The sequence below is a fragment of the Hippoglossus stenolepis genome, chromosome 15 (genome assembly GCF_022539355.2).
Source record: "Hippoglossus stenolepis isolate QCI-W04-F060 chromosome 15, HSTE1.2, whole genome shotgun sequence".
NCBI lineage: Eukaryota > Metazoa > Chordata > Actinopteri > Pleuronectiformes > Pleuronectidae > Hippoglossus > Hippoglossus stenolepis.
Window position 1 is genome coordinate 525,467 of NC_061497.1, and position 25,827 is coordinate 551,293.

Below are 25,827 nucleotides of genomic sequence, written 5' to 3' on the forward strand. Positions count from 1 at the left end.
GAGGTCTGAACTCTGAAGATGGAAAATGTAAAAGCTTTAGCTCCTGTTACTAGTAGCAGTTGGTCTACTAACTGTTTCTTGACCACCAATAATACTCTCAAATTTCTGCTTGAGTGCCAGGGGCAGTTTTCCGCTGACACCAATTTCTCTCTCTCTCCTCTCCAAGTATTGATGGACTGTTCGCAGGCCCCTGCCAGGCCACCCAAGCCACTGCCCAGGAAGATCCCTCCAGACATCCAGCCAGGCAAACCCCACAGCATGGAGTCCGAGACCGTAGACGCCAAGATCGCCAAGCTGATGGGAGAGGGTTACTCCTTTGAAGATGTGAAGCGGGCGCTAATGATTGCCCAGTACAAAGTGGACGTGGCCCGAAACATTCTGCGAGAATTTGCCTTAGTGGCCCCGAGACTGAACCTCTAGTCCTTGAGACGGTGAAAGGGGAGCACAAGAATGAAGCTGTGCCTCTGAATGCACTCAACAAAAAGAGCTTCTCCGTTCTCCTTGGCCTCAGACCATTGGAAAAACCTATGGTCATCAGAGAAAAGAACGATTTCAAGAATGATTTGCCTTTTGTTGCCGAACAGAGATGACGATGCACAACAAAGTGGCTAAAACCAAATCATGTCAGAACTTAGAGAATGAAAAGTGATTTAAACCTGTGAAAAAAAGAAACAGGCTTGTTGTCGTTTATATTGAGCTTTGCCAGGGCTGGCTTCTGGTTTTCAAATGCTCTGGTTTGAATTGGACTGCTGGACTGGCTATTTGAAAGCCCCGATCCTGCTACTGCTGCTAATGTTCCTTTCACATCCTGTCACCCTCCAGTCAGTATTTTGAAGGGCTTTTCAAAAGAGCTAGACATTTCCTGCCCAGTTTAGCCTCCACGCTCACACAGTTATAAGTGATCATTTGTATTTACAGCCAGTGGGGGGAGCCAGACTCCACTGTTTCTCTAATTGTATTTCTCACTCGCCACTTGGCGCTGTCTCCTACTTCTTCCTGTTCTTTGCCTTGTGTGTTGCCCATCAGAGAATACTCCACTGTTTGCACAGTCTGGCTGATGCGTAGGTCTTAACAAGGTCTGGTGAGTTGGGAGTGGATAGATGGAGCCAGAGGATGCCTTATTGATTCACTTGTTTCCCCCAGACCTTCACAAAACCGCACCACAGCTCCAGAGGAGCACTCTTGTTAGACTTATTTTGACAAGAAGTGTAAAGCAACAAGAGAGAGTGTGTGTTTGTGTTTGTGTGTGTGTGTGTGTGTGTGTGTGTGTGTGTGTGTGTGTGTGTGTGTGTGTGTGTGTGTGTGTGTGTGTGTGTGTGTGTGTGTGTGTGTTTCTGTTCTTCGACCAGAGGATTAATCAGCTGAGGCCTTTTTTAATTACATTCTTCATCTGAGGATAGCAAGCCTCTGAATGTATTTGTTCTGCATGAGTGAGCTATACCTTTGTACACTCTGCTTCCTCTCAGACCCGGTGTTGCCCTAAAGTGATTAAGTGGTTTAAATTGTTCAGTGTTTGTGGAAAAGGTTTAAATCCTCCTCAATTACTTCAAGTCAAAAGCCAGACATTTGTGCCTGCATTTTAACTCAAGCATTTAAATGACAGGAGTGAACCTGTTGTGTAGATCAGCGAGCCAGACATCGTGTGTTAGAGCTCTGAGGTGACGGTGCTCATTAGTCGTCACGCTGCAGATTCCTATCTCCACTTCAAAAAACAGCCATCATTGTGGAAGTGGCCACATTGTCCCCACATGAAGAACGCTCACTCTGATGTGGAGTGCAAGTCACTGACAGCTCCGCAGCAGTTCTTCTTTTTCTTATTATCTCAGATTCTTCTGTAAACACAACAGACCTGAACTGCACAGCTTTCAAACTATGAGAGCTGTCATATGCACCTTCAGAATCAGCTGTATTTCTCCCTAATATGTCACCTATGCATATAGTGGATTAGCTCAAACGTAAAACAGTGATGTTGTTATTCCCTCAGTAAGAGGGAAGACGGGGGCTATGTTTACATGAATGATACTCTTTCCTTTTTATTCATTCTATTTTCATAGCAATTAGGCAACCAGTTCATTTCAATATATAATTCTGGACTGGAGTTAGGTGTTGATCTATGGAAACACGGTGCCAACAAAGTCTCAGGCAGTCTGTCCACAGAGCACCAGTGAGTCCTGATGATCGACAAGCTCCATTCAGAGGACGCACAGCATCTTCAACCCAAACCTGTCTTATCAAACGCTCACAAGCCAGACTTCTTTCAAACAACTGGGTTTACAGATCTCAGCAATTTGGAGAGTACAGTGTTATTCTTACTGATGGAAAGGATACCATAACAACAGCAAAGAGACTCGAGCAGTAAAAGAAAGGAAATCACTTCAAGGTGATTTGTGTAGTTTCCTCCGTCGCTGAATGGGACTTGTCAGGAGTGCTTGTAGTTTGCCACCACAGTGAAGAGATGGGTCAGAGGCAGCTGGTTAAAATGCTAACATTGATAGATATGGAAGAAAAACAAGCTTTAAAATTGGTGTTGTTTTCCACAGCTGGATACAGATAGTGAGTGAAGGAAAGAAGTTTGATGATGAACATTTCCTCTTGCTTCAACAACAGTCACAAAAAGGTTGGTTTCAGAAAAAGAAATGATTGTGTATTAGAATTTATTGTCTGGTAAATGATGGGCTAGCAGAGATTGACAGCTTACATACTTACTTTGCTTAATGACAGTACAATGTGATGTGTTGATGTGGTGTTAACTATGGTGTCTAACTACTGTGTAACAGGACTGTAGTACGGTTTATTGTCGTAACGGTTGATGGAGCCAACTGAGCTGGAGACTGAATGTTGTTTATGATCAAATAAGAAGTCAGAGCAGACTGTTTGGACCGTGTTTGGACTCCCTTGTTTAGTGAGTGAGTCCAGCTTAATACACACTTAGAGAACGACGCAGAGCATTGACCCATTTTCACCTCCACGCTCATTTTTCCTGAAGCCATTCTAAGGCTCTCAAAATCAATTTGGAAAGACATATTGAGGTTTTCTTCACAGAGGGGCTTTAAACTGCTAATTGAATATGTCTGTGATCGAGCTTCCTCCAACCACAGAAAACAGAGAGCTTCTGATCAAGTATTGAATAGTGTGGCTGCTAAGATGGAAATGAAAAGGTTCAGTTGGGACATCTTGATAATACAGCAGGAGGAAGTCAGAATCCCAGTTCTAATAACACAGCTCACGTCTGCATAATGTGATGGTGTGAATTCAAACATGAAAGTACTGTTTGCCTGAGTGATGTGTTCATCTGTGCAAATAAGCCAGGCCTCTTCACAGGCTTCTCCTAATTACAATATGATCTAAACCCCGATCGATATTTAGATCTTAAATGGACTGAATTTGTATGGTGCTTTAGAGCCAGTCTTATCGACCACACTTGCTTTACAGTACACTTCGCATTTACTCACTGATACTTACACATACATTCTGTGGTTCTTTATCACACATTTATTCGTACACTGTCACCACAGCCATCAGGGACCATCCCTCTCTACCTCCTGAGCCACAGCCACTCTAAAACCAGCTCAGTGACCAGGTCAGTTGCTGTGTGCATAGGTGGGTGTAACCCTCTGAGAACCATACAGCACTGTGTAATCAGGACCAAATAACCATGAGTGAACGTGCTCTTAAAGTCTACAACGTGGAAGTCACAAAACGCATACTGTTTTATTATCTCAGTCACTGTGACAGAAAACAGACAATGGACGACTCCTCGTCTGACCCACATCCCTCCACCCATTCGTCCCACTGTCATCTCTCCCTTTCTTTTCTGAGCAGCACTTTAAAGGAGGGCTGCAGTTTAAAATGTACATATGTTAATAACATGGCCTAGGACAGTCCAGAGAGAGTTTGTGATAATGAGCGTTGCTGTGCGCAAGATGGAAGTCTGAGAAGCACGTCTCTAATCAGTGGGTCCACAGTTTAAACACATTCACAAAACCTTGTTTACCACCATCATGCTGTATTTTAATGCAGCACACCAGTAAAGTATGTCAACAAAACAAAAACACACATGTAACTGTATAATTAGGCACTTAGATAATACCTAGTCATCAGCTAAGCAGCTTTATACTCCTTGATTTACATTTCAACAATTATGTGGTGTTTATATTACGCTTTTTGTACTGAAGCAGAAAAAGAATTCTGCCAGACTACTCTCCTTGTCCAACTCACAGAGTAGAGCATTGCTAATGTCTGGTTTATTTCCAGTACAAATAGGGAATTCAGATGTGAAAATCAGTGGCATTCCCCTTAACCTCTGCACTGTTGTTACTTTTATTTTCTCAAACTTGAACAACCCTGATCTCAGAATTGTCCATTCTATTGGACTCCCTGTTGATGAGGGTAGGTGGCCTTAGGTTGCAAAGAGCAGTTTTTATTATCAAATTTACGTATTCATAGTCAAAAATGTGTTGATAATATGTAAAGCAAAGAGTCATGGACGATTAATTTATACATCATTGTTTTTTTTTCTTTTCTTGAAATATTTTCATGGACAAGTAAATAAAAAAGTTACAATCCCTTTGCTTTATTTAATGCGCGTAAGTGTGTGTGTGTGTGTGTGTGTGTGATGATACTATGGGACACTATATTGCTGTAGAAAACAAACACCCACTTTGAACCAGAGGCTGCAAAATACAATTGAAATAACAATAGAGTGTCAAGTAATAATGGCTCCAGGGAGCTTCACTGTTCCTGCAGCTACTGATAACAGATCAGGAGAAGCTCGCTGACAACCAATGGAAGGTTCCACTTTCTTATTTAAAGGAATACGAAAGTGGAAAATAGTCCCATTGTTGAACTCCGAGGTACAGAAGCTTTACAGATGGCTGCTGCCGTGTTAGCACCACTGTGTCCTGATGTGTTGTTCTGTTCTGTGATGTGTCGATCATCTGGGATGTCCTATACTCTAGTCAGCAAATCTCATGTGCAAACCAAAGCCAACAAAGAGCAGATCCTACTAACATGTACTTTATGTGTGTGTGTGTGTGTGTGTGTGTCCCTGTGTCATACAGCTCCATCGTTCTTGAACAACTCATAAAAAACACATCAGTGAGGCACACTGTTGCACTGGGGGACATGTTCCTTTATAACCATGAACACACACACACACACTATAGTATATTGTAACAAGCACCAATCTGCTGCTGAGTCCTAAATACAAATACAATCCTGTTTGCGTAACATTTGCTCTTTTAGGAAACTACTGAGCCTCTTAAAGACTTTCCTGTATATTGACGACCTCGTTGGTTTCATCTAGCTCTATGCCTTCAGTAAGAAACACTGTGTTTGCTGGAGCCACAGATCAGAAAGTTCTGAGACCTATTGACACATTGCTGGTTTGGGCCATGTCATGATCTGGTGACATCCTACCAATAAATGAATCTTTGTCTGTGTGTCTCTTGCTTTGGGACTTTGTAAATAGCACAGGCACATTGTGAATAGGCAGAATCATAGTTATAGTCCTTTACAATCACTCAGATAAGCAATTGTGTATTTGAATTTCCACAATCTGCAGTGAGTGTAAACAACCTCCTACTGCCACTTATGTCATGAACATTAGTCATGTTTCCAGGGAAGAATATGTTTCATTATTATTATGACTACCCCCCATCCCTCTTACTCAATTTTCCATGTACGAAAAGCTCCTCCCTCTCTGATACAGTATACATTGCATTATGGGAAATTACACTACACAATTAACCACACTTAATTTAAAAATACTCAAAATATGACCAAACAAATTTAGTAATAATTTAAGACTTGGGGGCATATTTTAGTTTGGTGAGTTAGGTGGATTCAGTGTCTCTTTGGAGGAACAATAAAAACGATCCAACACTTCCAACATGTGTCCGGTTAACACCAAGATTACATCTCTCTGCACTAATACACTAATTGTTCAAGCAATCATCAAGGAATGGTGGTGGCAGTGATTTGTCCTCCTCAGCGAGTAGACCTGAATCATCCAAGGAGTGTGTCTGATCAAAATAACTGCCTCCTAGGGCTGCTGGGTTTCCACGTCTGTATTTATACACGGCTCCTTATAATTAAATGCAAAAGATGCAGGGGCTTAAGCACTTCACACCCCCAAGAAATCTGAGTCTGAACCAGCAAGAAGCTGAAACAACAGTGAGGCTCCTCACATCCTCCTACACACATTTCCATTGTCCTTCTATCCATTGCATTTACCAGGGCAGCCATTGCCTGCAGTTGGCACAAACAAGTCAGAGTGTCATCACACACAGCAGTGAAGCCACTAATTAGCACAGAGATCTAACAGGAGGTTTCTAAACCGTGTGTGAGGCCGACAACAAATGGGCAATGATCATCTCTAAAGATGTCTCTGAGCCACAGCAGTCCTGGCTGGAGAACCGTTCAAACTATTTTTAATGGCTTCCTAATGCTTGGAGGCTAACTAGTTCAACTCTAGCCAAGGACATGGTCTTACAGCTGGGACAGAGGTCAAAAGCTGAATGCAGTCGGCTTCATGCCAGTAATCCTGGACCAATTCAATTCAATTTCATTTGTATAGCGGCAAATCACAACATCAATTATCTCAAGGCGCTGTGCATGTTAAGGTCGAGACAAAGGAGTGATAGAGAAACCCAACAGTTCCCACAATGAGCAGAACTTTGGAGACTGTGGAGAGAAAACCCCCCTAAGAGAACCAGACTCAATGTGGGCAGCCATCTGCCTCGACCGCTTGGGCTGAGCAGAGAAAAATGGGGGAGAGGTGGGTGGGGGGGTGGAGACTCTGTCTGACTGGTCTTCAGCTTTGGGTTGTTACGGTAGCTGGCTGGTTGGGATTGGTCCTTGATGTGATGATGATATAACTGCAATGTAGAGGTTCAATCATTAAAGAGGGAATCAGTTCCTGTATTGGCAGATTAAGAAGTGGGCCAACTCAACAAACACTGACATGAGGCCTTCATTCTTCTGTGTATCTGTGCATACATATAATTATACAGCTATATTTTGTACCAGGTTTCCATGTCCTTTCTTATGACCTCCAGAAGAGTGTAAATGTTCAGTTGTACACATAGACTGTATATAATAAAAAGGTTGTACACAGTGCAGCAGTGCAGTGGATGGTGAAAGGGGGCTTTTAATCCACACAATGCCCTGGGTCATTTTATTTTTTTTTCAAAATGTACACTTTATTGTCAACAACAGTACAAAAAACAAAAGGGTGTATTTACAACTCTGCTATGGCCTTCTCATTATACCCTCTTTGGTTTCACTGCTGACCTGATTATTTTATAAGGAACAAAATAAAGATTGACTAGGTGCTTAAAAATGATCCACTGCTTTCATGTCATGCAGTTTAACAACAACCTCATAATACCAACGGTTCTCCTTTTGAAGATGCTGGTCAGGAACGTGTGCTTCATTGGTCATCGCACTAATGGAGTTCACAATGTCAGCTGATTATGGGCAATAGGCTTAATCTACCGGTATTCTCAAGAAGAATATGAGTCAAACATTCAAATGCATTGATCAAATTTACATGTTACAAACTCAAAGATTGTGTACAAAGTAAATTCTTGACCATAAATATTAACAAGATTTATGATTCCTGTCAAACCATGTTGTCAACAGTTTTTCGGTCGCTGCCTTGTGTGATGAACCAGAGCAGAATGATGCCAACCCAGGGAGCCATGATTTTTTTTGTACCTCATCTAATCTGCCTTTTGCAGCCGCTGTCTTCAGTTTGGGTTATCCTTCACGCCACTTAGCTAAAATAACATAATAATGACAACATTACAGCAGAGAATTAGCAAAGATACAAAGTCCTTATTTACTCGCATGACACTATCCTACCGCTCAGTATCTTTTCAACACTTGATGCCTTCCTCACAGGCTTTAAAAAGAAATATTGTGCATGCTGCAGCACAGCCATCAAGGTAGGTTACATGCAGAATATAAATACACCAAAAACACACACAAAGGAAAACAAAAACAAAAACAACATAAAAAAACCACAGCGAACATTCAGACCTGGTACCAGTAAAGCTCTTTCAAAAAGAAAACATGAGAAAAAAACATAAACATGGTCTCAGCCTGAACAGAATGGAGCAGAAACTGTTGGGCAGACAGGTGAAGACAGCAATGTAGTGTGTTCAACTAAATCACAGAAGTTCATAAAAGTTGTACCTTCCTGGTGACTTATTGACTAACAAGAAGTGAAAAGAGCTGAAGAGGGAAAATAGTACATACAGTTTTTAAAATGACTACATCTCCTGTTGACAGGGGATCCATTATCTAAATATTCAAACAATCACTTTTCCAGTGTTTAAAGCCCAGTGAACATAAGTCAGGAGGTTGAGAGATGGCATGTCCTAAAATGTTTCTGTTTCTTTGGGGATATACAGCAGTGAAGTGTCTTTTTCTCTCAGCACAGCCAAATGCTTTTACACACACAGTGCACAGAAAGTTAAAAAGAGAAATCAAAAACAATCATCGGGATGCTCAGCCAGGGCACACACAGAATTATGATTTGTTATACAGGCCTTAAAAAGGAATTTACATTCTTTGAAGAGGAAAAACGAAGTGGCAAAACCCCCACCACATAGCCTCATGTAATTGCTCAAACAAAACAGGGAGCATTCACCAGGAACACGAGAAAACCAAAATGACACGGTAACATGAGGCAGCCTCAATGCAGACTTCAAACAGCAGGCTGAGAGCAGGACTTGGTGGAAAACGACTCTGACTGTTGCTGCTTATGAGGAGCCTGATGGAGCGCATCAGCAGCCAACTGGGAGTCTGTCTGGATGTCGCAAGACTGCTTTCAACTGCTTCTTCCCCACAGAGACATGGAGATAAAAAAAAAATCATTAATGAAGTCATGTCAGTCATCTACAATTTCAACATATGATGCCCACAAAACAGTCATGCATAAATATAAGCCCACATTCATCTCAAAGGCTAATTCCAGTTTATTATAACCTAGATCTTATTTTCTTATTGGCCATCACCTCTATACAATATGACAACTTTGTACTCAGCAAAGTGCACAGGTATATGTTTCACCATGTTCACTAATTCAATTAGCCTGCTAACATGCTAACATTCAGTAATTAACACTAATCTCAAAGCAGAGCTGAGGCTGAGGAGAATGTTTCACTGGTATGTGGACACAAACCAAGATAATAGACAATGATGACCAACCAGAGGATCAACAAACATTCCATGCTGAGGGGAGCATGGATCTCTGCTCCATATTTCATTTGACAGTATTCTAACCAAAGACTGACACTGCCATCCCTAGAGCCCTGGAAGAGGAAGCGTAATTAAAAAAATACATGGCAATCATTTTGAGCAATTTCACTGACAGTGTGAAATTATACAGTCTATACTGTAAAATGCCAATAAAAGGCACATTTGTATATTCAATATTGATATGTCAGTTTCCCAAATCTGGCCAAGGCCAATTGTTTTATTGCCGCCTGGTGGCTGGCTGCAGTATAGGGCATACATTGTGCTTCCTCCATGTTAGAGGATGGAACATGGAACCAGCTATGGTTTCTGTCATTTTAGGGTAGGCCACGTTTTTATCACACTGATGTATGTGTGTTCATTTTTCCAGCAAGTTTCATTATGAAACAGAGGTGAGACTAGGGATTACACGAGTCGATGCCAAAATTCTAAAAACCTCAAACTCCTTTTTTAGAGTAGTGAAGGTATCGAACAATACCAACCCATCGCTGCAGGGTGGTTGCCGCCGCTACTTGTGATGCCCTCCCTCCTCTCTACCCCACTGGCCTGCACTCACTTTGCATGTTAACTGTGGACACTGTCACTGGTCAGAGGCTCTGGAGACCCGTGCAGTGCTCAGGGTTTGCTTTGTGTTTGTTTGGTTCACCATGGAGTATTTGAGACACGTATTTAAACAGAGCGACAGAGACGAGCAGACACACACAGGTGCGCTCCTGCGGACGGAGGAGAAAAGAATCAGATATTTTTATAAAGAGTGTGTGTTGAAGTGAGATGGATTCATTGTTCTGTTTTAGATTTTTGCTGCGGTATCGAAATTGGTATCAAGAATCGTGGAAATTTCCTGGTATCGGGATAAACTACTACATTTTTGGTCATGACATCACTAGGTGTAACAAATTAGAATATGGCGGGCTGTCAGTCTAGATAATTCAGTGGGAAACACTGAAAACACTATTTCTAATTTAATATTGTTCATATGGCACTTCAATTTAACAAGTAAATATTAAATATTTGAGTGTAAATGTTTATTTAAGCATTGAACACCTGGAATGTTGTTAATTAGAAAGCAAAGTTTTATGTATTGCACCTTTATTTATAATATACATTTTGAATTGGTAAAAGCCTGTTTATGCACAATTTGAAGGGTTTCCTAAGTAAACATACTTTTGGGTCAAAGGTGACAAGTCAAACGTGTAAAGAATCACTTATCTAAACAAATAAATCAAACATTCAAAACATGAGCACAGCCTCATTACAGAGGATTGTCAGAGGTTACATTTGAAACAGGAAGTCATTCACCTTTGTCATTCTTCAAAGATGTTTGACAAACCTGTCTGTCTGTCTAAGTATCTCACGGCTCATATGTATTAGCCCCTGACTTTTTTTACAATCCACATAGTGAGATTGCAAGTACGGATAGGAACGAGGTCGCAAACAAAACCTTCAGAATTAAGACAAGTTGTAATAAACTGGAATTATAATTCACAACAAATATTCCCAAGTATAATTGTTTTCTAATTAAACTATTTCAAAACTGCACTTGAATTGGACTGCCAGTATTTGTGTGTAAACTCTTACCTCTTTCATCCCACATAGTACAGACTGAGCATCTTTTAAACGGTGTGATTGTTTTCCTCTAGTTTCTTGCTCTCCTCAGATGTCCCCAACTCCTTCTCACCAGTTTTCCAGCTTCCTTGCCTGTGGTGAATACAGAACAGCAAGTGTTATTTACTCCTGGTATAGAATGACTTTCTAACCCTGCTGCAGACAGCACAGTCAGTCAGCCAACAGCAGGCCGCGGACTCGTCTGGTCAATATACACATGTCACGCTCCCACTCTCTGCTCTGGACTTGCATCCGCTTCTGTTGATTCTGCTTTGTGCTCTGAAAACCTCCCACCTGGTACTACATCCACAGCTGCTTATCACGCCTTTGACCCGTGTCATCGAAGTTGAAATGTAAAATGCAAATGTGCACACTAGTGCGTACTCCTGTGTGTTTTGTATACCTTGCATTCTTCACGTAGAGCCAGTAGATTAGTCCAATTACTGCAGCAGCTATGAGGAGCCCTGCTACAACACCCACTATGAGCTTTGACTGGTCGTCTGAATCATCCTGAGAGCCTGAAAACAGAAAGCAACACACACACACTTGACACAGTGTTCGAACAGAGAACCATAACCTTGAGATGCTCCGTACTAACATTTTAGCTCAGGTCTAAACACCTCTGCACTATATAAATTCCAGCAACACCCTCATTGGTTGATTCTTAATCACACAACACTTTCTTTCTTTGTCTTGTGCTTACAGTACAGCAGTGTGTTGTCTTATCACTATAGTAACATTAAAACCATCACTTTAAAACAACCAGTGGAGCTTGTTTATATTCCAGGGAAGTAAGATCATCAGCAGCTCACAGTAAAACGTTGGATATTTTGGAGGAGACGCTGTGTGTTCCTTCAAAAGAGCAGCATTATATCAGTGTGTCAGGGAGACACAGGGAGAGAAAATGCATGACTGTGAGAATGTCAGGCTAACTGATATTCTGCTCCATCACCTTTGTGCACTTTGCAATCACACATATCATTCTACTGAATGTTTCTGTGCAACTCACCATCCCTCATCTCACCCTGAGCACTCTGTCTTCATGTGTAACATAGGGGCATTCCATGTGTATGTGTGGAATACTGTATATATATTCCAGCACATTCCTCATTTTTTTGAAAATGTTCTCTGATCAGAATCCCTCAGAAACGTTTTGGTTTTTACGAGGAAAACAACAGGAAAGAAATCTGAGTCTTAACTAGCTGCCCGCTGAATGATGTGCAACAAGTGATGTACGTTATCAGCTGCTTCATGGGCTTCAATGAAACCTGAGAGCTTATTGAGTGCATCAGGCCTTTTGTTGTAGACTATAACTAAATGAAGTCTCCACTGGCAAACAAGCCAGGCTACTGTCTTTCCCCGTCTGATTCCTTTTTAAACTTGTGCTCAATAACTTCTCAAAGCATACGACTGGGCTTCTTCTTCTTATGCTTATTATTTTCTCATGCACATTGTTTCATGGTGTTAGGGTTAGACTCCTTACTATAGCTGAGAATGCTTCCATTCATTTAGGGATCCTGTCTTGCCTCTTGTCTTGGGTCTGACACTTACTGAAGATGCTTCTCATACCCACACACCTCACTACCGCACAAAATATTATCATACACTTCCAATTGATTCAATGTACTTTGAATCAATTGTAGTCCAACATCCACATTCAATGTGTAGTTCAGATGGTGGCAGTAACTGTGCCACATACATTGGTCTGACAACTGTGTTTTCATCTTTTAGCAAATTCATCTGCAGTGGGTAAATAATAATCAGACACTCTAATTTCTCTAATCAGCCTCTGAGATTTCCTCTGCATGAGTGAGCCCGCTTGAAGACACATAATGAAGATATAAGACAAGATGAGGGTGGCTGATCAGACACAGTCTGCATGTGAAGTGATGGATATGGGTCAGTTAATGCAAGAGCAGAGAGTGATAGTATTGTCAGATTATGTACTAACATTAACAAAAAAGAAATAAAGGATAAGGGCAAAGAAAAACAAAATCTTACCTTTTTCTTCCCTTTCCTCCTTAAAAACTGAAATCAAACATAAATAAATTAGAACTCAAAAATAAAAGACAAACAAAACATACATATTCTGTTTGTCATACTGGATTCTGCACTGATTCTGCCAGATACAGCCTGACAAGATGAAATCAAACGTAAGAAAACAGTAATACAGTCACTAAAAGCAACAATTTAATTTGCTCATCAATGGTATGCCTGTATAAGTATACATTGTCTCTGAGACTGCAGCTGACAGGTAAAAAAAAGCGAGACAGGTTTAGAACCCCAACACATAGTAAATCCAGCCAAACAAGGAAGTAGGGAAGGAGGAGGGAGACAAAAGAAGGATTATCACAGACAGAAAGAAAGAATGAGAAGGAACAGCAATGGCACAGCATGTATGCATGAAATGAAATGATACCACACTGGCATTCAGTGTTAGCTTAGTGTTTGACAGCTCTGGCCTTTCATTACATACTCTTTTTGCTTTTGTTTCTTCCCCCATCCCAGTCTCTATAGTAGGTAAAGTGTAAGGATTTAGTGTAATTGGTTTCCCTGCACACATTTAAATAAAAGTTCTACATAAGCACATTCTGCAGTGGTTTGATTCAGCAAATGACTGTTGAGAATAGGTTTAAACTATTGTAGGAAATGAAACAAAGGGTTATACAGTGTTTCAAAAGGAGGAAAAAAACAACTTCAAGTCTCTTCACATCCAAGAAACAGTGCCTATAACAGCAGCCTACTTCTGGTTGTGATTTCACTTAACTACTGCACTATTTACCACAAAGCCTCAAACCTCTTCACACCTGTTTAAATAGAATCCATAAAGTGCAAAACGTGGTATGATTTGGTTCTTTAGTCCGTGTGCATCAACTTATCCTATATGAAGAAATGACTCCTTAATGTCACTTTCCATTGAACTTTACTCTTCTTTATACTGATAAATTGAACAAAAACCAAATCTATTCTGGACTCATAGAGCTATGCACACCAGGCACCACATTTCACCTGAACCAATGACACTGTTGGAGTGTAGTTGTTATTCATTTATTAGATCATTAAATCTTTCTATAGTATAATTCTGTTTGCCAATGTATTCTACAAATAAAGGCAAGAAAACCAGCATCACAAGTCTTCAAACATCTGCAGTGAGTAACTTCCTTCATGGGTGTAAAGCTGCATAAATCAGTTCTTTAGCTTTTCTGTCACCATCATCATCATCATCATCACCACCATCGTCATCGTCGTCATCGTCATCATCATCATCATCATCATCATCATCATCATCATCATCATCAGACCAACTGTTCTTCGCACCACAAAGTGATTGGACAAAAAATGTGAACTCATAGCTGATTGTTTTCACCACTATCAGATTAACTGAGTTTTAAACAATTCTAGATGTCAATCACGCCTCATAGTTATCTGGTCTATTCATTATTCCAAATCATTTCTGTTATTTTCCTCTGTATATTTTGCATAAATGTCATGCCTCCTCGCAGCTAAAATTTATATATAATTTTTTACATTTGTTAACCATAAATCTCTTTTCAATAACACAACACCTAAAATGTTCTAACTCTTATTAGCTTTGCTATACCCTGTTAATTTAAATTGGTAAAATAACTGATTTTCACTGTGTCACTCTTTAAAGTTTTATCTTATCTCCTTAGATGACCCTGAAAGAGACTTTGTTTGGTGTTTTCTCTCTTTAGATGTTCTAAAATGTAATGTCTCCTTTGTAGAGTCAGAAGTGAAGTGTTACAATGAGCCGTCACTAATAAAACAAGGCTCCACTAATTAAGCTGCAGCTGAAAGCTGCTCGTACGATCCCTGTTAAGTTACACTGTCAGCAATACCACCATCATGACACCAGCAGCTTGTTTGTTGAGCTGCTACTGATGTAGAGATGGTCATATGTGCATACATCCAATGGGGGAATCCAGAGTAAAGCATGACTTTCATTTGACTGATTTTTCCTCTCTGGATGACCTTCCTCATCTTTATAAGTCAGTATCGCCCTATTCGAGTCATCCACTGTTTAGGGAGTTTGTGTTGCCTCCCTCTGGTCGGGGATTCTCTTTGCCTAAATGCAGGATGAACAGGTTTAAAAACTCATTTGTCCCTGCTGCCATTGGCCTTTTAAATTACTCTTTGTGATTTTTATATTTTTATATTGTTTTCATTTGCATTGTATTTATTGATTGTCTGTTTTTGTCTTGCACTGGCTGTAAAGCAAATCGCCCCTTAGGGATAATAAATATTTCTTGACATGACTTGACTACATTTCCCACAAATAGGAAAATATAACCAACCGACCACCTTGCAGACAAGTATTATCTTACCAGAGGAAACATTGATGGTCATGATGTCATCTCCCAGCCTGTTGCTGACACTGCAGCTGACAGTCAGGTTCATGTTTGGGACCACAGTGATTTTATGGGTGGCCTTGCCATTGATATAGGAGCTCTCCTCCTGGAGGAGCAAGAAAAAGACATTCATGGAAATACAAGATTCTTATTATTATTATATAAAAATAATATTTTCTGGTAAATATAATTATTTTGGGGAAAATACGCCAAAAATATGGGAAAATATGGGAAGACATATCGGGAGAAAAATATTACAAATGTCAACTCTACAATATTGTAAGGTCTCAGCGTTAATACGCAAAGTGCCTGGAGATTGTATATGTTGTGATTTGATGCATAACAAATTGAACTGAACTGAACTGAATTGAATTAAATTGAATGTTGCTGCTACAAGTGTTCACCTGCAGGACAATTAGGTTGCTTCAAAAGCAGAAAAGATCATCTGCTAAGACATTTCTTCCCTATGCATTCAGTCTTAATAGATGAATGAAAACCTCAGTAGGAGATCTCTTTACATTATTTCCAGGAGAAAAGTGAACTCTGACAGGATCCTTGAAGAACAATTTAATCATGCAACTCTTAATTTGGATAATTTAGTTGCTTTTGCTGCAGCTTTTTTCCTCCACCACCAGCTCAATTTTACACATCTCTGCATTCAAGATAACTAACGTAGACATATTTACAAATATACACACACACACACACACACACACACACACATTTGCAACCGACACTTACCTTAGTGTTATTGACACTCCATTGGAAGCTGGGTTCTGGTACTCCCTCAGCCTCGCAGGTCAGAACTTTGTGTTCGGCATCAATAGCCCGGACTTTGGTCAGACTGGTGATCACAGGCTTCCCTGATGGAAACACATTATTTACTTATGATGTAACATTTTATCACACACAAATGTTTAATGTGATGTATCTGGGTTTGCAGAATGTTATTAGTTCCAGAAAAACAGGTGTATTCAGGAGCGCAGAGACCCCGCCAATTTTGACTATTTAATGCACTTTGTCAGGTCAGTGTATGCCTCAAATTATTATAAAATGTTATGTGGTTTAATTTTGATTTATAATGTTTCTTTTTTAATAATTCAAGTATTATAATGTCTTTGTAAAAGAGAAGATTGTGCTGTTAAATATAAGAGCAAGTTATTTACTATTACAGCCAAACGAGGAGAAGGACACAGACAAAATTACACACACCCACCTTCTACGACCAGCTCGAAGCTCTGACGGCGCGTGAGGCCGGTCATGGAAACCTCACATAAGTACAGTCCTGCATCAGCATAGCTCAACTTGCTAAACTCCGGCTCTTTCACTGCCTTTCCATTCTGAAAACCAGACACAATGTCAGCAATGGAGATACAACGGCAACACACAAATTGGCTTTTCCCTGGCCCTTGACAAGGACATCCTATAAATCCATATATGCCAGATGTCAGACTCATCTATCCATCTCTTTTCTATGGCCACTTTTCAGGGGAGGAGGAATATTCATTTCAGAAATAATTGTGGAGATACAGCAACTACTGCTGCTGAAATGTACTTGTCAACATGACGAAGACACTCTTCTAATCTAATGTCCAGTGTTACTGTATCTGCAGTGTATACTACTTTATTGCTACAATGATCCAGGCACTTTCCTTATGTTTTGTTTTAAATGTTATGCATTACATTTACCCCATATATTATCCAGATTACTAGGATTCCTACCTTTGTTTATAAAAATCCACCATTTAGTCTATAAATGTAGCATAGGTAGTATAAGCTAAGCTATCTGTCAAACACACAGTGTAAAATGAAAGGTTTGACACTACCATTATGCTCCTCAGGACTTGAAGGAAAAACAAATTATCAGTGATTGCTATTCACAACAGTGAGTTTCTGCTGTCAGGTTTTATTACTGGCTGAGGAGACGACAAGACAGTTTAAAAAACATGCTGTTCCTTCAAACTCTTTCATTTCCTATGTTTCACGGCAGCCTGTTTCACACAACCCATCCCCAGCACCCTTTACCTTTGTCCAAGACACTTTGGCATCCCCTGAGCTGTTCTTCTCCATCTTCACAGACAAGGTGTCCCCTAGTCTCTTGTCAACCTTCCCAGTGAGACTCAGACTCAGGTCAAGGTCTGAGAAAACAAGAGAGAACAAGTATTATGACAACGAGGTTGTTTGCCTCCACCAGCCAGTTCAGTTGCAAAATGTTCACAGTCCCCCCCCTCAGTTCCTGAGTCAGTTAGATTGATGTCATGTTGAATCTGAAATTTGACCTATTGGATACTAAGTGTCTTTACCTAACGATTTTATCCAATTAGACAACTGCCTGAAAATGGCCGAAAAACACAATGCTTTAACATTGAAGAGGACTCATTCAACCCTAATGTCACAAGGTCCACTTTCAGACATAATTCTCTGCTGAAGGCTCAGCTTTTATGTCAACTTTCTCACGACCTAAAAGGTTTCTATCAAACACCATTTCAAACACACTGTTAATTAACAAAAAACAAACAGATTTGACAACATTCATTCAGTTTTTTTTAATCTTAATATGAATGAACTTTCCTTTGACGTTTGAGTAGAGTCTTATTAGAAATAGTCTTCAAGCTTTAAGGTGACACCTTGAATTACAGTTTTGTCAATTTTTATTTGAAGCTCAATCTCCGTTCCTTAGTGCCACAGATGAATTCTTCTCCTCATGGAGGTGGGAAGCTTATTACCAACGTACACAGGATCAGATCTGCAGAAAATTGCCAGGATGATGGAGCAGGCTGCTAAAACATTATTTCTCATGTGCATTCTAAAGGGCAAAAGAAGATATGATACAAATAACAACTTGTGGCCAAATGCAGACTAAATCTGCAAACTATAACCCTAGAGAATAAGCCTCAATTTCATTAGTTGTACTGCTTATTGTAAAATTAAGTTATTAACTGTTCCACAGAGGCTCCTCCAAAAAGTCAGAGAGGACTCCTCCCACAATAAGTGTTAATTTTAGCCTTTGTAAACAAAATCTCCAGCATCACACACTACTACTACACTATTCATACACTTTTAGTTCTGTGATGCATAGATTCTCTCTCTGATGTGATTAATAAAATGAGGTCCTCAGTGTCTGCCTGTGAGATTTCTGACAGAAAGTAGCATCTCATCATTCACTGTGTGCACTTGGAATGACTATTAAACAGCACAAAAAGCTTTTTATAGCATTTATGAATTACAAATCAATTTCTCCGATAACCATAAAGTAGCAATACATTGGTGCCATTATTTTTGTTATAATAGAAAACGCCAAAATAATCAGAGTAAAGAGATAAAAAGAAGCTACTTCAAAGTCAGCAGTGAAACTTATTGTAACGCCAACAGTTCCCACAATTCCATTCCATTTCATTTAGCTGACGCTTTTATCCAGAGCGACTTACAATAAGTGCATTCAACCATGAGGGTACAAAACCCTGAACAACAAGAATCAAGAAAGTACTATTTCTTCAAGAAAGCCAAACTACAAAGTGCTATGAGTAAGTGCCATTTAAGTGCTACTAAATTGTTAGTTCAAACTTTTATTCAAGCAGCAATTTGGCGACTGTAGAGAAAACTGGAAAAAAACTCCTGAGATGTGTTTTTGTTTACTACTATTTAAGTGAATTTTGGATGTAAGATTGATGATATTGATTATAAGATTGATTTTTGTGCTGAGCTGTTAAAATGTTTGACAAAGTAAACTCAGCTCCATTAAATGTACTAACAAGTATGTTAGTGAGAACCCCAGCCTTCCTTTCTGACTATGAACATACAAAGAGTATTTTACTTTTACTTGATACTACATGCACCATCATGCTATCTCAGTAACTAAAAAATGTTCATAGAATACCTAGCCACAGTAGCACACCATTACATAAGTGGTACAAATGTCATAATTATATTTACTGCCTTAGCAAGATTACTCTACTACTGGACGGATCACCACAAAATTTGAAAGGTTGGGGTATGGGTCAGGGAAGAACCTATTTAATTTTTGTGCTGATCTTATCACTATGGTGTTAGCTGGAGTACATTTTCACGCACGACTGTCACTCTAGTGCACAACGGATTCTGATTTATAACTACACAGACTAAAGAGTGAAAGGCAAGTTCTCAACAGGGATTTTCCTGAATAGAGAATTGCGAGGCAGCTGCCTCCGTCAAATTTCGTGCTTCCTCCCGACAGAATTCTAGGACTTGTTTTCACTGAAAACATTACGGTGTACACCAGATATAGTGATCACGGATATAGTGATCAACCATTTATACAGATCAAAAGGCTTGGGACAGAATCGTTCCTTTACAAAGGCTGTATAAATCATTAGTCTGCCTACAGTGTTAATTTTGGGTCGATAGTTATAAATATGGCCAGTTTAATTTTTTTCTATTTGGCACCAATTTTAAGAAAAATGCATGGAAATGCATGTTAAAAATACATTACTCATCCAATGTCACCTTGATTTCTTCTTTCTGTGAATGTAGATGAAGCCAATTTTATACTCAGAGTATACATACACTGTTCCAAAAGATAGAAAACTCGATATATCTCAGTGCAGAACTTTCTGCTTCTGTAGGCAGTTGTGGCAGGACAAGAAGAAAAGAAATCATATCATACAAAGAGGTGGTGATGTTTTACTGCTAGTTGTCAGAGGATATTTATGTAACTGCTAATCAGTTAGCCAGAGAACCAGCTACTTTCATTTTCAACGTGAACACATTCCCTCGAGACACAAACCATCACAAAAATATTTTTAACTATGTCTAATTTAGAGAGTTATTGTTTTTTCTTTCCTCAGTCACAAACTCAATTTAAAAGTTGGGAGCTGAAAAAACTATTCTTTCTTTAAGATATGTGAAATGCACTGAAACTGCGATATGGGACATCGAGGAGGGAAAATGCGTCAAGCTTGTTCTGTTTGACAATCACAGGGCCCATTTGTTCTGAAGACTCAGAAACATGCACCTGGGAAGCAAGGAGAAATTACTTGAGGGTGTGCTGGGAAACAGCTTAGCAGTTGGAAGAAATGAATTACCGCCCAAAAACCTTGTCACTTTTGCTCACTCGATGTCAGAAATTTCTTATTAGCTCTCCATTTCCCTGCCTGGCACTCCATGCTTTGCCACCCTGCCAGGCTGGGCTCTCAAAGTATCAAGTCGGTTGCCATTACTCTGCTTGCATGACTTTATTTACAGTGAATGGAAATTTCTTGTAATAAATTTCAACCAAGGTGGAAAGAATTTTAGAGAAGTAGCCATTTGTTGGCTCAAGCGAAAGCCAGGACAGCAGTTAGAGGTTTTTAACTGGAATACAGCAGTGCTGTGGTTCAATATGCTAAGTCACTGCATATGTCACGAGTACTCACAGCCAACATCGATGCTTTGGGAGGCCTCCAGTTTCTCGTTGTCAGTCAGGGTGCATTTGTATTCGCCTGCAGCCTCTCTGTTGATGGCAGCCAAAGTGTAGTTGTCCGAATTTTCCACCGGTATTTTCTTGCCCTGGTGGAGAGATAAGAGAATGGGGAGCATGGAGAAGAGAGAGGTACCATTAGCGTCTGTCATTCTAATAGAATATCAGGAAATGATAAAAAAAGCAAGATAGAAGCAGGGATGAAGACAGGAGCCATTTCTTAGAGAAAGAACGCAATGTAGAGGTCCAATTAATTACTTGAAATATTGTTTTCACCTAAAGTCAGATTGAAGGCTTTCAAAATCACATAGCAATAACTGAAAGTCTCAGCTCTTGAATTTTCAACATCATCATTAAGTTTAAGTTTTCAAGTCAACTTCAGAAGAAGATACTATTTGTGATAATGCATGGTAACAATGTGGGGTTAAGAAATGCCAGAGTACTCAGCTGACGTTTGGCCTCTGACTGACCTTGATGTGGAAGAAGAAGGAGCTGGGTGGAGGGTTGCCGTCAGCGTGACACTTCAGCGTCACATTATCTCCTTCTACAATGGGCCTCTTGGACATAACCTGGAGGCTAACCTTCTCTGATGGATCTGAGAGGTTAAGTGATCAATTTAGGGGAAAAGGGAAGATGAAAAAAAAGGTAGCATGAGTCAATCACAGGCACTTTCTAATATGTCATCTTCACACCAGGTCAATCCAACTATCAAGCAATGTTTACTTTATGTTTATTTATTTATCTGTAACAATCAAATAATCTTTCATCATGAGCCATGTGTGTAGACTGTCCCGCTTACAAGCTCAACACGCATACATACAAAAGGCTCAGTTATACTAATTACACACGTTGTTTTGTGTATTTAGCACCTACAAGTGATGTTAATCCTAAACAAATAATTATTAAACATCTCTCAATCAAACAATTAAGCCACTAGCCAAACTAACCAACAAATTTGTTATAAGATGCATCCAGTTATGGACTGCATTTGATTTCACTCACAGTGAATGGGAATAGGTTCCAGGACCGTCTCCTGATTGGTCTTCTCATGTGTGGCCATGCAGGCAAACACTGCGCCAACATCCTCCTTGGTGGCTACATACTGAAGCATGGAGGAGGTGGTGGAAAGGCCTGTGGCTGGATCCAGCTTCATGCTCGGGGTGATCACAGTGGCTGTACAGGCAGAGACAGGGTGATGACGAACATGCACATGCACAGACTTTTGAGTTTAAGTGGCATTTTCTTCCTTCACTAGATGTTTCTGTCATAAAATTCTGTAGATCTGAGTTGATCACAAAGACTTCGAGTAACTAAAGTAGCATATTCAAATCTTTGATGAAACGCTGTCTTGCTAAATTAATTCAGTCTCGTTTCCTGTTGTCTTCTGTCTATTACTGCTGTAAGACCTGTCTGGTGTTAGTAATGGTCTCATTGGGAGCTGTGGTCCCTGACCATCTCTGCTCCTCCTCTCTGTTGTTTGCAGTTACTGCTGCTAGATCTATTTGCAGCACTTGGCTTTTTCTGGATTTTAACTTCTTTTTGAAAAAAACGCCTCAGCAGCAGTCCACTGCTGCCTGTAGGGATTAAACAGTTGGTTACACCTTGTTCAATCTTTAATACTGTAATTACTGAGGTGATTTGGTTGATACTGTCCATCATCACCCAGATTTGGCAAGACACAGGCCCAACAAGCACCGTGCGTTTGTTGTAAAAATGTGGTGAATGGAGTGGCAGGTAGTGTCAGAGCTACAGATTTATTCAATTCATTTTATTTGTATAGCGCCAAATCATAACATACATTATCTCAACGCACTTTAGATGTTACGTCAAGAGAAACCCAACAGTTCCCACAATGAGACCTTTGGTGACTGTGGAGAGAAAAAGCTCCCTCATTTATTTCGGATGGCAAAGTCAGAATTGTGCTGTAAAGGGGTGGGTAGACCAGGGAGAGATTGAGGGAGGCAGCTGTAAAAGCAGGAGAGCTGCTCGTGGTCTGGCCATAGCTAGCAGCTGCTAGCATCCCTTATCAAATGCAAATTGTGTGTGTTTAACAAAAGTTGGTATTTTGTTCTGACTCTCAGGCGTTTGGGGTCGATGTCAGCATTTAATATTACAATGTGTTGACCTGTCTCTCCTCCGCTCTGCTCTGTGTGTGTGCGTCACCCCTTCCCACACACAGAGAGCAGAGACAAACTCCACTATGACAACTAAACGCAATAGAGAGGCTTTTTCTTTGGTATCTTTCTAGACAATGGTAGAGAACACACTGCGGTTTAAACCTTTTTATTTCATTCTTCTGTTGGATTTTCCAGTGTTATCATGACAACTTTGTTCGTATTTGTCTGAAGTTCAGTAAATCATTGAACTCAAGTCTTGAGTCAGTTAGTCTACTTTGCTGTCAGGGGGAAATATACATTTGCTGTCTCCTGAAATAACTTCCTTAGCAAGGTAAAACCTCCCTCTGTATATTGCATGATGCAATGTTATTTTTTTATTTCTAATATATATATTATTTACCTTATGTTTTGAACATTATCAGTACATGTTAACAGTACTGTGATAATAAGGATATCCTTGATAACACTATAATCACGATGAAAAATGTTCACACCGTTCCAGGTCTACTTGGATGACAAGTAAACACCAGTAAATAATGGATTTCCATTTTCTATTGTTTAAGCTATTATCTTGTTAAATAGACAACACTTACTCTTCTGTCACTGCACATAAACTCTTGTTTCCCAGAGGAATCTCCATATGACAGAATCCTGTCTGTGTGAATGTTGGGTAGTTTCTCTGTGTGTCAGCAAGATATGTTACCTTTCCCATCAACTACCAATGGCTGTCCATTCTTTGTCCATGTAATCGTAGCTGCAGGGTTCGCATCTGTCGCAACACACGTTCCCACCTGAGTAAACATACAAAGGGAAGTAAACGTTAAATGGAAAGGCTGTTTTGTCATTTAATTGAAAATGCTAAGAGGCCAATGCAAGAGGATGTGATGATGTTTGTTATTTATTAACTGAACAATATTAAACATGCTCTTATATTTATATGCCTTCATTCTGAATTGAAAATGGACAAGAAGACATCAATATAACATTATCCTTGGTTTCAGTGTGGACAGATTTGTAAATATTTTTACCAACACAATTTCCCCCTGGCAAAAATAATAGTGGAAGAAAAATTACACAATAATATAAGCACACATCCGCTTCACTGTAAAACCAATGTCAGATAACTTTTACTTGTGTCCTAAGGGATGTATAATGTAATGCCTCTACCAAGAGTAGAGTAGAATGTTGGATATTTGCCAGAAAAGGCAAACAACTATCTCATTCAGCAATGAATTACTTTTTGTGTTCACAAGCACAATTTCTCCCTGTTTCGTTCCTGTATCTTCAGGATTGAAGGTCAACAAAGGTAGCAGAGATATGCTGTGTGTGAACCAGATAGGGAGTGAGTCACAAGCACATTCCTTCTCTGATAAAGCCTGGTTTCATATCCTATACTACAGCCTGCACCTCTCAATAAACGTGACCTATTTCAAGAAGCAGAATGGTCCTACAGTAGAAGCACAAACATTTATTAGAAGGGGTATTAATTCATGTAATACAGTTACTTTATGTGCACAGATGGATTTATATTTAAAGACTCCTCAATATGTGTTAAAGCAGCAACGTCAGGCCACGGGACCATACACAGCCCACATGACAATTCATAAATACAAAAAAAAGTGGTCCGTTCATGGTCAGGGTGAACCTGAATATAACAAACTTGTGGTGTTGTGTGTCATCACTGACAAGTATCATGGTGACTGTCAAGAAAAGAAAGTAGCTGTGGAATGTTTTGCTTTGAATAAACAAACAAATACGAATTTTTGGTGAAGTAACAAACAAGTCAATGTGTCTAATTTGTGCATCGTTACACAGCATAATTACATCTGTACCCATACGTACATGCAAGCCAATGAAAATGAGACAGGTCAAGCTTTGTGCATACTCCACTTTCCTATCATTTGGAATTCCACTTGAGTCTCAAGCAGCCCTGCCCTCAACTACCCTCTGTGCAAGTTATAAAACTAAAATCCCTCTCCTCCAATCGCTCTTTTTCTCTCACTCTTATTCCCTACAACTCTGCCTGTCTGTCTCTGCTCACAACAAAATGCTCAAAGCTGTTCAGTAGCACCTGAATTGGTGGGAATACCAATAGAGGGAGAAGTAATCACTTGCTCCATACTAAATGTGTATATACTGCATGCGGTGGAAAAATGCACATTGCAGCCCACAGCTTTTCAAAAGTGTTATGCCTACGCCCCGGCGAAAGCCAGTAGCCGGATGTTTTCCGGTTGTCCGTCCGTCCGTGAAAGCGATATCTCAAAAACGAAATTTCATTAAATTTGGTCCAAATATTCACTTGGACTCAACGATGAACTGATTAGATTTTGGTGGTCAAAGATCAAAGGTCAAGGTCACGGTGACCTCACGAAGCAATTTTTTTACCTTGTGAATGCAATATCTCCGAAACCGCTTGACTGTACTTGAGGGAATTATTTCACGTTTGGCACAAACATTCCCATGAGCCTGCTATCAGATATGTAGCTGGTAGAACATTGGGAATAACACTAACATTAGTGGGACAAGCAAAAAGGTGTTCAGTGCAAACTCAGCTCCCCGCCGCTTAAAAATAATTCAGACCGTGTCAAAGCAACAACGATCGTCATATGTGTGTTTTTATAGCAGCGGATATGCGTCAGTTCTCTGTTGTTGAGAACGCAGGGTTCAAACACATACTGAAAGTAATCGAGCCCCGTTATGAAGTTCCCACTCGTCCGCATTTCAGCCGGCAAGTCACATCATACCAGCCCTTTATAAACCTCTGTCCCTGGCGTGAGAGTGTTCTCCACAGCAGGAGACACAGTTAGTACCAGCAGGGCATCAAACCCTCTCTGTAAACAATGTGGACAAGTTCATTTGTTTTATTAAAAAAATGAAAATACATATATTTAATACTGATAATACAATAACTATGCAGTACTGTCAATTTTCTACATGCTGCACCTTAATGGATATTTATTTTACTATTTTTATTTATTTAGTTATGAGAGTGTTTATTTTGTTATTTTATATTTGTAAAAATTACTGAGGTAAGAAA

General features: G+C 39.8%; 2 protein-coding genes across 5 annotated transcripts in view; one reads left to right on the forward strand and one right to left on the reverse strand.

Annotated features, from left to right (window-relative positions):
• The window catches only part of cblb (Cbl proto-oncogene B, E3 ubiquitin protein ligase), a 50,434-nt gene extending 45,868 nt beyond the window's left edge, over window positions 1-4,566 (forward strand). For both annotated transcript variants that reach the window (XM_035179522.2, XM_035179520.2), the window contains exon 19: window positions 167-4,566. In XM_035179522.2, the coding sequence (XP_035035413.1) occupies window positions 167-420 (254 nt within the window). In that variant the 3' untranslated portion in view covers window positions 421-4,566. The remainder of the gene's footprint in view (window positions 1-166) is intronic.
• Window positions 4,567-7,132: 2,566 nt separating this feature from the next.
• Window positions 7,133-25,827, reverse strand: part of alcama (activated leukocyte cell adhesion molecule a) — a 62,099-nt gene continuing 43,404 nt past the window's right edge. Inside the window, exons 5-16 of one of the 3 annotated variants that reach the window (XM_035179523.2) lie at window positions 23,494-23,581; window positions 21,676-21,846; window positions 21,144-21,268; window positions 20,630-20,762; window positions 17,265-17,377; window positions 16,456-16,579; window positions 15,981-16,102; window positions 15,216-15,345; window positions 12,871-12,897; window positions 11,273-11,387; window positions 10,843-10,962; window positions 7,133-8,843 (exon numbers count right to left, since the gene is read on the reverse strand). In XM_035179523.2, the coding sequence (XP_035035414.1) occupies window positions 10,878-10,962; window positions 11,273-11,387; window positions 12,871-12,897; window positions 15,216-15,345; window positions 15,981-16,102; window positions 16,456-16,579; window positions 17,265-17,377; window positions 20,630-20,762; window positions 21,144-21,268; window positions 21,676-21,846; window positions 23,494-23,581 (1,233 nt within the window). In that variant the 3' untranslated portion in view covers window positions 7,133-8,843; window positions 10,843-10,877. Of the gene's footprint in view, window positions 8,847-10,842; window positions 10,963-11,272; window positions 11,388-12,870; window positions 12,898-15,215; window positions 15,346-15,980; window positions 16,103-16,455; window positions 16,580-17,264; window positions 17,378-20,629; window positions 20,763-21,143; window positions 21,269-21,675; window positions 21,847-23,493; window positions 23,582-25,827 lie in introns of all 3 variants that reach the window. The other 2 variants (XM_035179524.2, XM_035179525.2) reach the window with 2 other exon arrangements.